This window comes from Heloderma suspectum, chromosome Z (genome assembly GCF_057233095.1).
Source record: "Heloderma suspectum isolate Gila_16-S chromosome Z, 16-S_ref, whole genome shotgun sequence".
In the NCBI taxonomy this organism is placed as follows: domain Eukaryota; kingdom Metazoa; phylum Chordata; class Lepidosauria; order Squamata; family Helodermatidae; genus Heloderma; species Heloderma suspectum.
In genome coordinates, this window is record NC_139476.1 from 4748484 (window position 1) to 4762779 (window position 14296).

The 14296-nt window shown below is 48.2% G+C and overlaps 1 protein-coding gene across 1 annotated transcript; it reads right to left on the minus strand.

Moving 5' to 3' along the window:
* Positions 1-2156: 2156 nt before the first annotated feature.
* MYDGF (myeloid derived growth factor) lies at positions 2157-12152 on the minus strand. The gene is made up of 6 exons (XM_084825689.1): positions 11961-12152; positions 7209-7259; positions 6577-6638; positions 5786-5867; positions 5255-5327; positions 2157-2730 (listed from the first exon to the last, which is right to left on the minus strand). The coding sequence occupies exons 1-6, from the start codon at positions 12126-12128 to the stop codon at positions 2651-2653; spliced, it is 516 nt and encodes a 171-aa protein (XP_084681815.1). The 5' UTR covers positions 12129-12152; the 3' UTR covers positions 2157-2650.
* Between the last annotated feature and the right edge of the window lie 2144 nt (positions 12153-14296).

Here is a 14296-nt window from a genome sequence, read left to right on the forward strand (position 1 = left end):
TCAGGCAAGCACGGCAGTCCCAGCTGCTCTACTAAGCCACCATTTTGCAGAAAATGGTAGCTTGTACTTTTCTGTAAGGGGCCCTTTGCATAAATGGTGGGCGTAAATAGGCCCACTAGGCCTAATTGGCCTAGACCATTGATGCCTGTAACGTTGCATAAATGGGTCTCTTTACAGCCACCATTATATAAAATAGCCTTTTATGGAAACGGCTGAGCCATGGTTTTCCACAAAATGGCAGTTCAGTGGAGCAGCAGGGACCACCCTGCTTGCCCAACTAGGTGCGTGCGGAGTCGGGCAAGCGTAGGGGTCCACAGACTGGCGGCTTGGTGGAACAGTGGGATGCCACATGCCCGCAAACTACATGGCACGCAGGGTCAGGAGGGCAGCAAGTGAGGCGGGCTGAGGTGAGTTCACCCATCCCACTGCTGTGGACACTCTCACAAATGGCTGCTGTGGGGGGCTTGCCCATTCTTAAAATGGCTGCCACGGGCGAGGACGACGACACATGGCTGGTCACAAAAACACTCCTTTCCCAAAAGGTGAACTGGTGAGGCTAAAAGAGCAGCAATTTGCCCAAGAACCAAAGGACAAGGCAGACGGCAGCACTTCTGAACCAAAATAAAGACGGCGCCAGAGGGGGGCACTTTCCTTTGGAGCATGCCAGCAGCCTCCCAGTTAAAAAATAATAATTAAAAAATAAAAATCAGCAGCAGCAGCAGCAGGGAGTGGGGTGGGCACCAAGACAGGTCTCCACAGGTACCACATGGGAGACCCCAGGCATCTAACGCAGACTATACTGGGCTAGGTGGACCCAGGGTCTGACTCAGTATAAGGCAGCTTCCTATGTTTTGGATTTGCCCTTGCGGCTTTGTTTTGGGGACATCTCCATCTAACTGGCACATTAACCTACCGCATTTCCCAAGGCCGGACCGCCCATCACTGTGTGGCAGGCAGAAGAACAAATACAGCTAGGAAAGTGCTCACGTATGTTTCAGGCATAGCTCTTAAGACTTACTTCCCTCTTCTATAAATGCCCAGCAAGAACCAGTAGGAGCAGCAGAGAAAGATCTCAGCTTTTCAACCTGTTCATAAATGATCTGGAATTAGGAGCGAGCAGTGAAGTGGCCAAGTTTGCCAATGACACCAAGTTATTTAGGGTGGTTCAAACGAAAAGGGATTGTGAGGAGCTCCAAAAGGATCTCTCCGAACTGGGAGAATAGGCATCGAAATGGCAAATGTGCTTCAATGTAAGCAGTGTAAAGTAATGCACGTTGGGGCAAAAAATCCCAACTTCAAATATAACCCGATGGGATCTGAGCTAGCGGTGACCGACCAGGAAAGAGATCTTGAGGTTGTGGTGGACAGCTCAGTGAAGATGTCAACCTAGTATGCGGCCACTGTAAAAAAGGTAAACTCCATGTAAAGCACAGAGAAGGAACTGAGAATAAAACTGCCAATATCATGCTGCCCCTACACAAATCTATGGTGCGACTACACTTGGAATACTGTGTCCAGTTCTGGTCACCGCACCTAAAATGATATTGTAGAGCTGGAAAAAGTCCAGACAACGGCAACTGAAATGATCAAGGGGCTGGAGCACCTGCCCTATGAGGGAAGGTTACAACAGCTGGGATTGTTTAGCCTGGAAAAAAAGGAGGGTCAGGGAAGACATGATAGAGATCTACAAAATGATGCATGGTGTGGAGAATGTGGATAGGGAGATGCTTCTCCCCCTCATAATACTAGAACCCAGTGGGGTCCTCCCATGAAGCTGATTGGTGGGAGATTCAGGACAGATAAAAGGAATTTTCTTCACACAGCACCTACTCAAACTATGGAATTCACTTCTGCAAGAGGTAGCGATGGCCACCCATTTGGATGGCTTTAAAGGGGGGTTGGACAAATTCCTGGAGGAAAGGCTATCAATGGCTACTAGTCCTGATGGCTATGCAGTACCTCCAGTATCAGAGGCCGTATGCCTATGTGCACCAATTGCTGGGGAACATGGGTGGGAGGGTGCTGTTGCACTCCTGTCCCACTTGTGGGTTTCCTGTGGGCAGCTGGTTGGCCACTGTGAGAAGAGAATGCTAGACTAGATGGACCCTTGGTCTGATCCAGCAGGGCTTTTCTTATGTTCTTAAGACTGACACAGGCAAACTTTAAGATATATATTCTGATTTATTCATACTTGTTGCCCTTTTTTCACCAAGGAAGAGAACACAGGGCTCTTTTGCCATGACTGAGCCAATTTAAGGAGGGGAGGCGTGGGGGATGGGGTGGCAAGAGAAACTCTTTGGTCCTAGGACATTCTGGAGGAAAATAGTATCCAATTTCTGCCATGCTCTCCAAGGCCATTGTGGGTTGGGCACCAGAGCGCCAGATTGGAAACAACTGGAAGTGAGAAAGCAGGTGGCACCCCTAATCCATTCCTGATGCTGTTTTTCAGGTTCAAGGCTGCTGACACAGTGGCACGCACCCAAAAACATCTTGACGGGAGCCTCCCAGTTTGGGATTCCAAGGCAGCATGTGTTTTGTCGAATGCCTCCCAAAGGCTCAAAAAGAGCGCCAGTAGATGGGAAAGTACCAGTATCAACATAATGGGCCGCCATATTGTCCCCATCAACGGCCCAGAAACGCTGGCGGCAGTTCACAGCTCGTCGTGGGCTGTCTTGGCTACGATTAGCACTTTGGAGAGCTCCGAGTGGAATTTGCCTTCCTTGTGAGTCACTGGAAGAGGAAGAAGACAACACACAAAGGATGAACAGAAAGGCAAGAGGATGATAATTATTAGCATTTGTAGCCTGCTCTTTAGCTGAAAAAGGCTCCCACGATGGCCTACAAAGATTATTATTAAGACAGCCCATACTTTCAGGCTTACAATCTAAAAGACATGGCACAAAAGGAAAGGAGATTGGGGGGGGGGTGGAGGAGGGAAAAAGCAAGATAGCGGAACCACTTGGGCAAGCTGCCATACCGGCCCCCAAGGCTCACAAACGGAAATGAGCAACCTGCAATGCGCGGCAGGAGATTCACCATTTTCCAGAAAACCCACATCACCGTGAGCAATACTGCTTCCTCCCCACACCACACCTGGTTTGGACCAACGGAAGCTTGGAACTGGTTTCAGGCCTCCCTGCCTCTGCTAAGGAGACAAGAGAGTAAGAATTCTCGGCTAGAAATCCTATTATTAAAGAAACAGGACTTGCAACAAATTGTTGCAGTGTGGAATGCGTCTGGTCAGGGTTCCCACCGGCCAAGCAAGCACGCCCACCACTAGGAAACTCCGTTCCAATCCCCCTCCCCCTTGGTTTTCCATTCTCAACTGTCAGTCAGCATTCTGTGGCAAGGGAGGGTTCTGCATAAGGATCCCTCCTCCTCAAGATTTTTTAATATTTCTGCAAAACTTGGGGTTCCCTCCCACTTGAGCTTCGGTGGTGCCGTTTTGAGTGCAAGAGCGGCGACACTCACCACGCGGACATCGGAAATAGAGGGGAAGAGGAGCAGAATAAACAGTGCCATGAGAATTTGGCTACTGGGCAGTACAGAAATGAAATGAAATTAATAAATAAATATGACCACTAGAAGCAGAGAACAAGCAGCTCCAGTAACTACCTTGTGCCACTAGAGGGCACAAGACGGTTAAAAACAGCACATGTATCTCCCAGCAACATGCAGAAACCATCATTGGCCTCAGGCCTCCACCATGACTAGGAGCATAAGAAGTCGTGGTAAGTAGCTCTTTCCCCAGGAGCAGGGCAGAAAGGCGACAGGCCTTCCCCTGTTTGCCCCCCAGGGGCCGGGACATGAAGTTCATCTGCCCCCTTTCCTCCAAGGAGCTCCAGGTTGCACATGTAGATCTGCCCAGTTTTTATATCCTCACAGCACCCTGTGAGGTAGGTCAACCGTGTTGCCCGAGGACGTTGGGACTTGCCGTGCAGCCTTCCCTAACTTGGTGCCCTCCAGGGTGGGAGGGAAAGAGGGTTGTTGGACTTCAAGTCCCATCATCTGGAGGGCGGGGAGTTGGAGAAGGCTTACAGGCTACAGTAGCTCATGGGTGGGCTGTTCCATTTCCCTGAGAGACTTTTCCCCCAAGAAGTTGTCTGTATAACAAAGGACAAGCCATTCTGTATCACTTCAAGACATGGAGAAAGAATCAAGATGGAGGTATAATTTGTATAGAATTCTAGAATGGAGGGGTGCCTCATAAGTCATTTAGCCCAACCCCTTTCTCGACGGAGAAACTAACTATCCCTAACAGATGTTGCCCAGCCTCTACCTGAAAACCTCCAACAAGGGAAAATGGCCCTCTAGAAAACAGATTCCACTGCCAAACTACACTTAGAGTTAAGCTCCTCCTAATATTCAGATGAGATCTACCCTCTGGTATGTTAAGCCCATTCAATCTAGTCTTGCTGTCCACTGTGGTGGCGGCAGAGAACAAGTCTGTGACCCTTCTTTTACCTGACAGCCTTTCTGGGATTCAAAGAGGGCTGCCACATTCCCCCTCCGTCTTCTCTTCTCCAGGCCAAACAAACCCAGTTCCTTCAACCCTTCTTCACAAGGGCTCCCCCGGCCCCCGCATATCCCTGTCTATTGCCCTCCTCCGAATCTGGCCCGATTTGTCCATATCCTTCTTAAAATGTGTGGTGAGGAACTGCAGGGGTGGGAAGGAGAGGAGATTAATTCTTAGATCTGCCACCTGACCATTTCAGGGGACCAGGGAGGGAAGTCTGGCTACGGACCACTCAAACTGGTCGGCAAGTGGAGCTATTTATTCATGCTAACATTTATTCCCGGCCCTCCTATGCAATGCATTTTTGGATAGCTGACTAAGTAGCTGAAGGCTGTTTATACCAGGGTGGGCTGTTTTTATGGGGCAGCCCTCCTAAAATAGCACCGGGGGACATTGCCACTGCTAATGCAAATGCAGCAGCAGGGGAGAGGTGCAGAAGCTGCCCACCCCAGTTTCAACTATTCAGTGGCTAAGCCAAGGCCAACTTCAGAACAAGACCACAGTAAAAAAAAAAAGTGCCACCAGTGGCCACACTAAGCCTGTTCCATGAGCCCAGTTTCCAAATCATAGCAAGGAAAAGGCTGATCCGTAGGAAACAGAGAGGATTTTTTTTTTACAGCCAATTTGTCCATGGTCCCTCTCTTAGCATTCATACCACACACCATGCGAGATTCCCCCAAGCAGCTCTCTGCCCATCAGAATGTCGTCAGCATCTCCCACGTCCCTTTGGTGACATACCTGCTGTTTCGGTTACGTGGAATTCCTCCTCCTTTAACGGGACGTCGCTCTGCCCTCCAACTGCAGCTGCGGACTACGGCAAGACAAAATGTGTTCAGCCAGGGCAGGGACACAGAAAAAGGTAACAGATACTCAGGGAGACATATCTAACTGTTTCCATCTCACCAAGTGTTGCAACCATTATTTGTAAACAACATAGGGAGTTGCCTTAGATTGAGTCAGGTCACTGGTCCATGTGGCTCACCAGATTGTATCCTTGGTGTAAACAGTTCTGATGATCCAACTCAGTATAAGGCAGCTACCTAGGCTTCTGAACACCCAATATTGGGGAAACTGAACACCTGCAGTTTCCCCAATAGCAACGCACAACACGTGACAGTAAACTACGGTTTGTCAGGTTGTCCAGCCTGGGTCAGTCTGCCCCACTGGACTAACAGCATAATATATTTCTAGCTCGCTTCCCCCCCCCCCCGCCACCCACCCACCCCTGCAGCTCACCTCCTCCCCAGCCAAGAATCTGACAGGACTTACATAGGCCATGCCATACTCAATCTTTGCGCCTTTCACTTCAGCTTTAAACTGGGTAAAGAATAGATAAGACTTCCCCTGGGGCCTGAAAAAGAAAAACAAAAGGTGACAGCTATGGCGTTCAGGAAGAGATTATTTACAGCAAATCGCATCATGTCAACAAGCCAGAGCGAAATGGGGCCATTCCGCCAGCCCTGCTAAAAAAGGACTGCTTCATTTTTTCGTCTTCCCCACACATCCCTTTTTCCTTGTGTGTCGTGTCTTTTTAGATTGTAAGCAGGTGGGTAGGGACTGTCTTGTTTGACTGATTGTAAGTCACTCCAGGAGCCTTTTTAATAGAGGAGCAGGATAAAAATACATTAAGGACACAATCCTATGCATGTTTAGACAGAAAAAAGTCCTGCAACTCCCAGCATTCCCCAGCCAGCATGGCTGGCTAGGGAATGCTGGGAGTTGAAGGACCTTTTTCTGTCTAAACATGCATAGGATTGTGCCCTAACTAAACAAACAAATAATATAAACAAATGAATAAAGAATGTGTAAAAGACACATATCCACAGGTTTGACAGAGTCCCCGTGGATTGGTGTGGAAGAAAATCCACTAAGGGTGGGGGGAACTTGATGGCCACAAAGTACTGACTAGCTGTTGGGGAAAGGGAGAGGCAGAAAATTAGATGGGAGAGGAGGGGACTAAGGCACAGCTGGCTGACTAAACAGGAGCATTGCACACTGCAACATTTTGTAATAGACCCCGCTTGTTCACATTTTTAAAAAGGATAGGAAATGATACACACCTCCAGACTGAGCAAGAAAACAGCAAATTGTCTTCGCTGACCCCAATGCTCATCTGCCATTGCTGGGAAGAGAAAGAGGGGAGATCTCGGTATGTGCACGAACACACATATTTCATGCCAGTACCACCACCCCTGCACTCCTTGGATAAGATGGGTAGGAGGGTGCTGTCGCACTCATGTCTTGCTTGTGGGTCTCCTGTCGACAGCCGACTGCCCACTGTGTGAAAAGAATGCTGGACTGGACAGCCCCTGGTCTGATCCAGCAGGGCTCTTCTGATATTCTTAGCAAGCAGCCAAGGATCCCCTTAGCCAAGAACACAATATGGGCAAAAGCACGCTGGGAAATTAAACTACGCATGCACGCCAATCTGAATACTCAACCATAGCTTTCTCAGCAGTGAGCCCCAAAACACATTCCACCCATCACACTACAATTACAGCTGAAAGCGTTTTTCCCCCCTCCCAGCCGAACTGATAGTTTGCTTCCCTCACATGTGTACACACAAACACTGCTTGTCAACTTTCTGTAGCTGACACCTTTCATCTTGCAGAATTTGGGCATCACTCTCATCACAGAATTCAGGCTAGCAGAGGGCTGAAACAAAACTAATCCCAAAATTGCAGCCGCTTACTTCGTTGGTTCCACCCTGCGCAGCATAGGTAAAAGTGCAGGTATAGTCTCCCTGAAAAAAAAAAAACAGAAACAAAAGCTTTAAAGCTCTTCATGTTCCCTTTCTAGCACAAGACATTCTTGGTTACAGGGCGTTAAAATAGAACATCCAGCAAAAGCAAACTATGATAAGCAACAGTTTGATTATGCGGGTGAGATCAGGAATACAATTAGGAAACATGAGCCTGGTTATTTTCTTTCTACTTTCTGTGTGTGTGTGTGTGTGTGTGTGTGTGTGCGCGTGCGCGCGCGCGTTAATGCATGTTTTCAAATGGATTGGGCTTTTCCCCATTATTTCCCCATCTGCCTAGCCCAGGGGTGGGCAGAAAATAGCTCTCCAGAGGTTTTGGACTTCAACTCTCAGCATTCCTGACCACTGGCCATGCTGACAGGGGCTTCTGGGAGTTGAAGTCCAGAGGTTACCAGGTTGGGGAACACTGACTGAGGGCAACCATGCTTTCCTCTTGTATTTTTAACCAAAAGAACACTCTCTCAGCTCAAATATCAGCAGAGGAAGCAAGAAACCTTGCTGCAGGATTTGAAAGCAAAAGCCACTCTTTTCCCATTCCTGATGCTTCTGAGATGGGGGGAGGGGGGGAATCAAGCATCTCACAGCAAAATCCTAGACATGTCTACTCAGAAGCAGTCCTATATATTTCCAAGTGTATACAGGACTGCAGCCTCAGTGAGGCTACTACAGCTTCTCCTGTAGGGTCAATAAGGAGTGTGCTACATCCCAGAGCTGTAGCATCCACATTTCTGGTGATCTCTTTGCTGCCCCAAGCCTGGGAAACCAAGGCAGCCTTGTAGGTAAGGCCCAGAAGTTACTAGCCTGAATTCTTTCTCCTTTTATTACTAGCCTCTCAGCAGTTTGAAAAGAGAAAAGCAGGCTAGCAGAAAACCTCGGAGCCCTCCATTATCCAATGTCTTACTGGCAAGAGCTAGGCAGGTTGGGAAGAGGATGGAGGTTTTTACCTCTGCTGATTAACTATTAATCAATACTTGATTAAGTATTAATCAATACTTGATACACAGAAAAATGAAATAAATGTAATAGACGTAATAAACACATACACTAAACAAAAATGAAATTTGTAAATCAATGTGCTACTTTCGAAAACATGAAACCAATGTAACAAACACATAAACAGAAACAAAAATACCCAATACATTTTATTTCATTTTTAGTTATGTATTAATCTCTTTTTTTCATTTTGTTTAGCATTTTTGTTCAGTATTTGATAAGGTGGCTGTAATGCAACCAAAACTCTTCCCCACGACCTGAGTTCGATCCCAGCGGAAGCTGGTTTTCAGGTAGCCGGCTCAGGTTGACTAAGGATGGGGGAGAATTTCTCCCTGAAACTTCGGGGGGGCCGAGTGCCAACGCATTTGGCCCCCCGAAATCGGCGGTGAAATTCTCCCCCCCCCCGCCCCGGGATGGGACTTACCTTTCACGAATGTCCCTCCCGGCAGTGGGTCCCGGCGGCGGTTCATCGGGTCTTTGTCAGGGGCGGCAGCCGGTCTTTTGACCGGCTGCCGCTGCCGCCGCCATTACAAGTGCTGTAAAAAAAGTGCAGTAAAAAAAAAAAACCCGTGATAGGCTACGTAACGATTAACGTAGCCTATCACGGCTAGATCTCCAAAGTCAGCCGTGATAGGCTACGTTAATCATCACGTAGCCTGTCACGGCTGACTTTGGAAATCTAGCCATGATAGGCTACGTTAATTGTTATGTAGCCTATCACGGGGGTGGGTTTTGGTTTTTTTTTCGCGGCTGGGTAGACGGGGCGCTTGTACCCGGCCTGAATTTCGCCAGCGAGGGATGGGGTGCCTCCCGCCCGGCCTGAATTTCAGCTGGGCGAGGCGGGGTGCCTCCCCCCCTCGCATGAACTTCAGGGGGAGAAGCGAAGCGCCTCCCCCCCCACCGCGAAGCAAGCTTCGAGGACAGGTAAGGGACTTTCGTCCATCCCTAGGTTGACTCAGCCCTCCATCCTTCCAAGGTCGGTAAAATGAGTACCCAGCCTGCTGGGGGAAAGGTAGTTAGGTCTGGGGAAGGCCATGGCAAACCACCCCACTATACAGTCTGCCAAGAAAACGCTGAGGAAAAACGGTGTCCCTCTAGGGGTCAGTAATGACTCGGTGCTTGCACAAGAGGAAACTTTCCTTTTTTTCCCGGAATTTAAAGCATGTATTTACTTCGTATTTGTTACACTTTTCTGCACGTATTACATCTATTTGTTTATTTATTTAATCCTGGTTTAGCGTAACACGTTTATTTTATGCTGTTTATTATGCTTTTATGCGTGCATTACATCTACTTAATTTTTTCCATTTGGATTTAGCATCACGTTTATTTTATTATGTTTTTATGTGTGCCATACATCTGTTCATTTATTTCATTTTTGTTTAGTGCAATAAACTCATAGTTATGAAAAATAAAGAAGTAAAGAAATAAGCAGATGAAATATATACACTAAACAAAAATTAAAATGGGCATACTATTTATTGTTTTATACTGTTTAAATTGATTTTATCTGTATGCTGCCCTGAGATTGTAATGATACAAGTAACAAAAAAGCAACAAAAAGGCTTTCTTCAGCTACGTGCATAGTAAAAGGCAGAGGAAAGAAATGGTGGTTCAGCTATTAAATAAGGATGGCAAAATGATAACAGATGACAAAGAAAAGGCAGAAGTGCTCAATTCCTACTTTGGCTCAGTCTTCTCCCAAAAGAGTGTCTATAACCCCCTGGCAAAGGCGAAGTACAGACTGAAGGGGCAAGATTGCAGCTTGAGATCGATAGGCATATGGTCAAGGAACACCTAATTACTTTGAATGAGTTCAAATCTCCAGGGCCAGATGAACTGCACCCTAGAGTAATAAAGGAACTGGCAGAAGAACTCTCAGAACCGCTGTCTATTCTCTTTGAGAAATCATGGAGGACGGGTGAAGTGCCAGATGCCTGGAGGAGGGCTAATGTGGTCCCTCTCTTCAAAAAGGGCAAAAAGAAGGAACCTGGGAACTACAGACATCGATTCCTGGGGAAATTCTGGAGCAGATTATAAAGCAATCCATCTGGAAGCACCTTGAAAACAATGCAGTGATTACTTGAAGCCCACATGGATTTGTCAAGAACAAGTCCTGCCAGACAAATCTGATCTCATTTTTTGATCAGGTAATCTCCCTTGTGGACCGTGGGAATGCTGTGGACATCATATACCTCGACTTCAGCAAAGCTTTCGACAAAGTGCTCCATGATATCCTGATGAGCAAACGAGCTCAAAGTGGGCTAGATGAAACAACAATTCAGTGGATCCACAGCTGGCTACAGAACTGGACTCAAAGAGTGCTTATCAATGGGATCTTCTCAAACTGGGGAGAGGTAACGAGCAGGGTAGCGCTGGGCTGTCTTGGGCCCAGTGCTCTTCAACATTTTTATTAATGACTTGGAGGAGGAGGTGGTGACACAAAATTGGGAGGGATAGCTAATACCCTGGAAGACAGAAACAAAATTCAAAGTGATTTTGATAGACTGGCGTGCTGGGCAGAAAACAAGAGAATGAAATTTAATAGGGACAAATGCCAAGGTCTGCGCCAAGGAAAAAGAAACCAAATGCACAGTTACAAGATGGGGGATACGTGGCTCAACAACACTGTAAGCAAGAAGGATCTTGGAATTGTTGTCGAGCACAAGCTGAATATGAGCCAACCATGCGATGTGGCTGCAAAAAAGGCAAATGCTCTTTTGGGCTGCATTCATAGAAGCATAGCTTCCAAATCCCGGGAAGTACTACTCCCCGTCTACTCAGCACTGGTTAGGCCTCATCTGGAATACTGTGTCCAGTTCTGGGCACCACATTTTAAGAAGGATGCAGACAAGCTGGAGAGGGTTCAGAGGAAAGCAATGAAGATGATCAGGGGACTGGAAACAAAGCCCTGTGAGGAGAGAGTGAAAGAACTGGGCATGTTTAGCCTTGAGAAGAGAAGACTGAGGGGAGGCAGGAGAGCGCTCTTCAAGGTCTTGGAAGGTTGTCACAGAAAGGAAGGCCAGGATCTCTTCTTGATCATCCCAGAGTGCAGGACACGGAATAATGGGCTCGAGTGACAGGAAGCCAGATTCCGGCTGAACATCGGGAGAAACTTCCTGACTGTTAGAGCAACACGACAATGGAGCCCATGACCTAGGGAGGCGGTGGGCTCCCCAACACTGGAGGCGTTCAGGATGAGGCCGGACAGCCACCTGCCGGGGATGCTCTGACTTGGATTCCTGCGCTGAGCAGGGGGTTGGACTCGATGATCTCGCAGGCCCCTTCCAACCCTGCTATTCTGTGACTCTGTGATACAGGGCGGGATAGAAACGCTTCAAATAAATAAATAAATAAATAAAAAATATCCAAAATGGAGAAAAGAACTGCACCGGGCGCGTGGCAGCAGAGCCTCGCCCCGCCCTCGCTCCCGGGGCAAGACCGCGGATGGGCCAGCAACAGATGAACCAAAGTTTCCCCAGTTGGCCACTTTCTACGGAGCGCCAGCAGGGACAGGCCGGCCCACTCGCGGCCGCTCGGGCTCGCAGAACCCTCCCGGCGCCCAATCAGAAAGCGAGAACCCTAGCCCCGCCGCCGCGCACGCCAATCAGAGCGCCGCGCTCCCGGGGGGGGGGGCGAAGCGCCGCTCAGCCAATCGGCAGGCGCCACCTCTGCCGCCCGCGTCCTTACCAGGCTCTTGGAGAACGAGTGGGCCATCCCCCCGGGCCTCACGTCGAACTCGGCCGTGCTGGGGCCTCCCTCCGCCCCGACCGCCGGAGGAAGGAGCTGGAGGAAGAAGGCGGCGGCCACCACAGCGTCCCAAAGTCTTCGGCCGCTGACGAACCTGGGCGCCGCCATCTTGGGAGCAGTAACGGTGAGGGGGGGATGACTGGGCTACGGCGAGCCGGAGCGGCCAAATCGCGCTCTCCTGCTCGCGCAGCCTCTTTACTCCGTCGCGACGCCGAGCAGCCATGTTTAAAGCGGGCAAAGCGGCGTTCCTCTGGGGCTGTTAACCCTTTAGTGCCGCTTTTCCCGACGTGGCGCCCTTCCGGATGTTCTGGATTACAGCTGCCATCCACGGAGCTGGCTGTGGAATGATGGGAGTTGTAGTCCAGCACATCAGAAGGGTGGGGGAAAGCTGCTGCAGGCTGCAGTTCTTATGCTCACCTCCCTGGGAGCAAGTGCCATTAAGTACAGTAGGGCTTACTTCTGAGTAGACCTGCATAGGATGGGGCTGTGAGTGACTAGTACGCACCCAGCTACCTGGTTTAGAGTAATCGGCCTGCCCCGTTCTAAAGAAGCTCATGGTGGGTACTAGCATCATCATTATTAGGTCTGATTATGGAGAGGCAGCGTGGTGTAGTGGTTAGAGTGCTGGGTTAGGGCCAATTGCTTTCCGCGCTTGAAGAAGTTTTTCCTCAAAGCAACATAAAACAGATACACCCAGCAAACTGGAAAACGTCCAGATAGGTGTTTTTTTTTGTGTGTGTGTGGCTGATCTTAGAACATTAGTAATGTTGCCCTACTAATGCAACATTATTTGATTTCCCCTTTATTGAAAGCACATGGCAAATTCTACACTTAATCCTTTGAATAAGTACACCTCGCTCTTTATCATCCAAACCTCCTTTTTTTCTCCCCCTATTCTGTTCGTTTTTAGTGGTTTACAGTGCAGTCCTATGCAGGTCTATTCAAAAGCAAGCCCATTGAATTCAAAGAGGCTTACATCCAGGCAAGTGGGTAAAGGATTGTAAGACAATATCAAACATCATTTTCTGCAGTGTTTTTGTTTGTTTGTTTTTGCTTTTAAACTCCTCTATTTATTTTGTTTACTTACCTTGCAAACCTATACATGTCTATTCAGTGGGAAGTCTGGGGTGAGTAATTTAATTACTCATTACATGTTACTGTCCTTTTTTCCGTTACGGGGTACGGCGGGTAGTAGCCGATGTTAGTCCTACATAGAGTGACTAATGCAAGACTCAATCGTTTCAGTGGGTCTACTCTGAGTAGAACAAACACTGGATACTGCCCATAATTGTTCTGTACCATTCTTATATAAGGGTACAATTCTATGCATGTTTAAACGGAAAAAAGTCCTACAATACCCAGCATTCCCCAGCCAGCTGGGTGTTCCTTTTGCTGTCATAGAATTGTACTCTCTAAATGACATTTAAAAAAAATATTTAAAGGTGCAATCCTGCGTATGTTTAAACAGAAAGAAGTCCTACAACTCCCAGAATGGGAGATGTAGGACTCCTTTTTCAGTCTAAACATGCACAAGATTGCACTGTAAAAGAGTGTTGGACTAGGGATTGGAGAGATCCAGATCGACTCATTGCCTCTGTGAACCCAAACCAGCTTCCTGTAGGGACAGTGCTGAGAGCAAGATGCAACCCTCCTTTGGCTGTCCCTCCCTGGGAATTCAAAGACCCACAGTGGTCCAAGATAGATCTTCATGCCAATAGCAGGGGAAAGGGGGGGTGCCTCTCTCCATCATAAGCCAGAGCCATCCAGATGTTTTGGATGATAACACCCATCTTTTCTAACCATGCTAGCTGGGTGTTGTAGCCCCAGACATCTGAAGGGCACCTTGTTGCCCACCTCTGTGCCAGAGGGTCAAAGGCATATGTAGCAGCTTCCCAGTAGGATCCAAGATGCTGGCTGGCAAAAACAGACTGCGCCTAATTAAAACAGCGCTTTATTCAGCACCATGAGGACAGAACTCTTACTTTATTCTCTGGAGATGGATCATAGGATCGACCTCCTTTGCAGCTCCTTTATTTTATTCACTAGCTTCCCAAGCCCATGAAAAGATGGCTTTGGAAAGGGTTATAGCTCCAATGCAATGAATATGGACTTGAGCACGCTCCGGGAGAGAGCGCAGGACAGGAAGGCCTGGCGTGCTCTGGTCCGCGGGGTCACGAAGAGTCGGGCACGACTGAACAACAACAACAATAGCTCCGTGGCAGAGCACTTGCTTTATATGCACTGCATGAGGACTAGAACCTTACTTTAATTTAGGG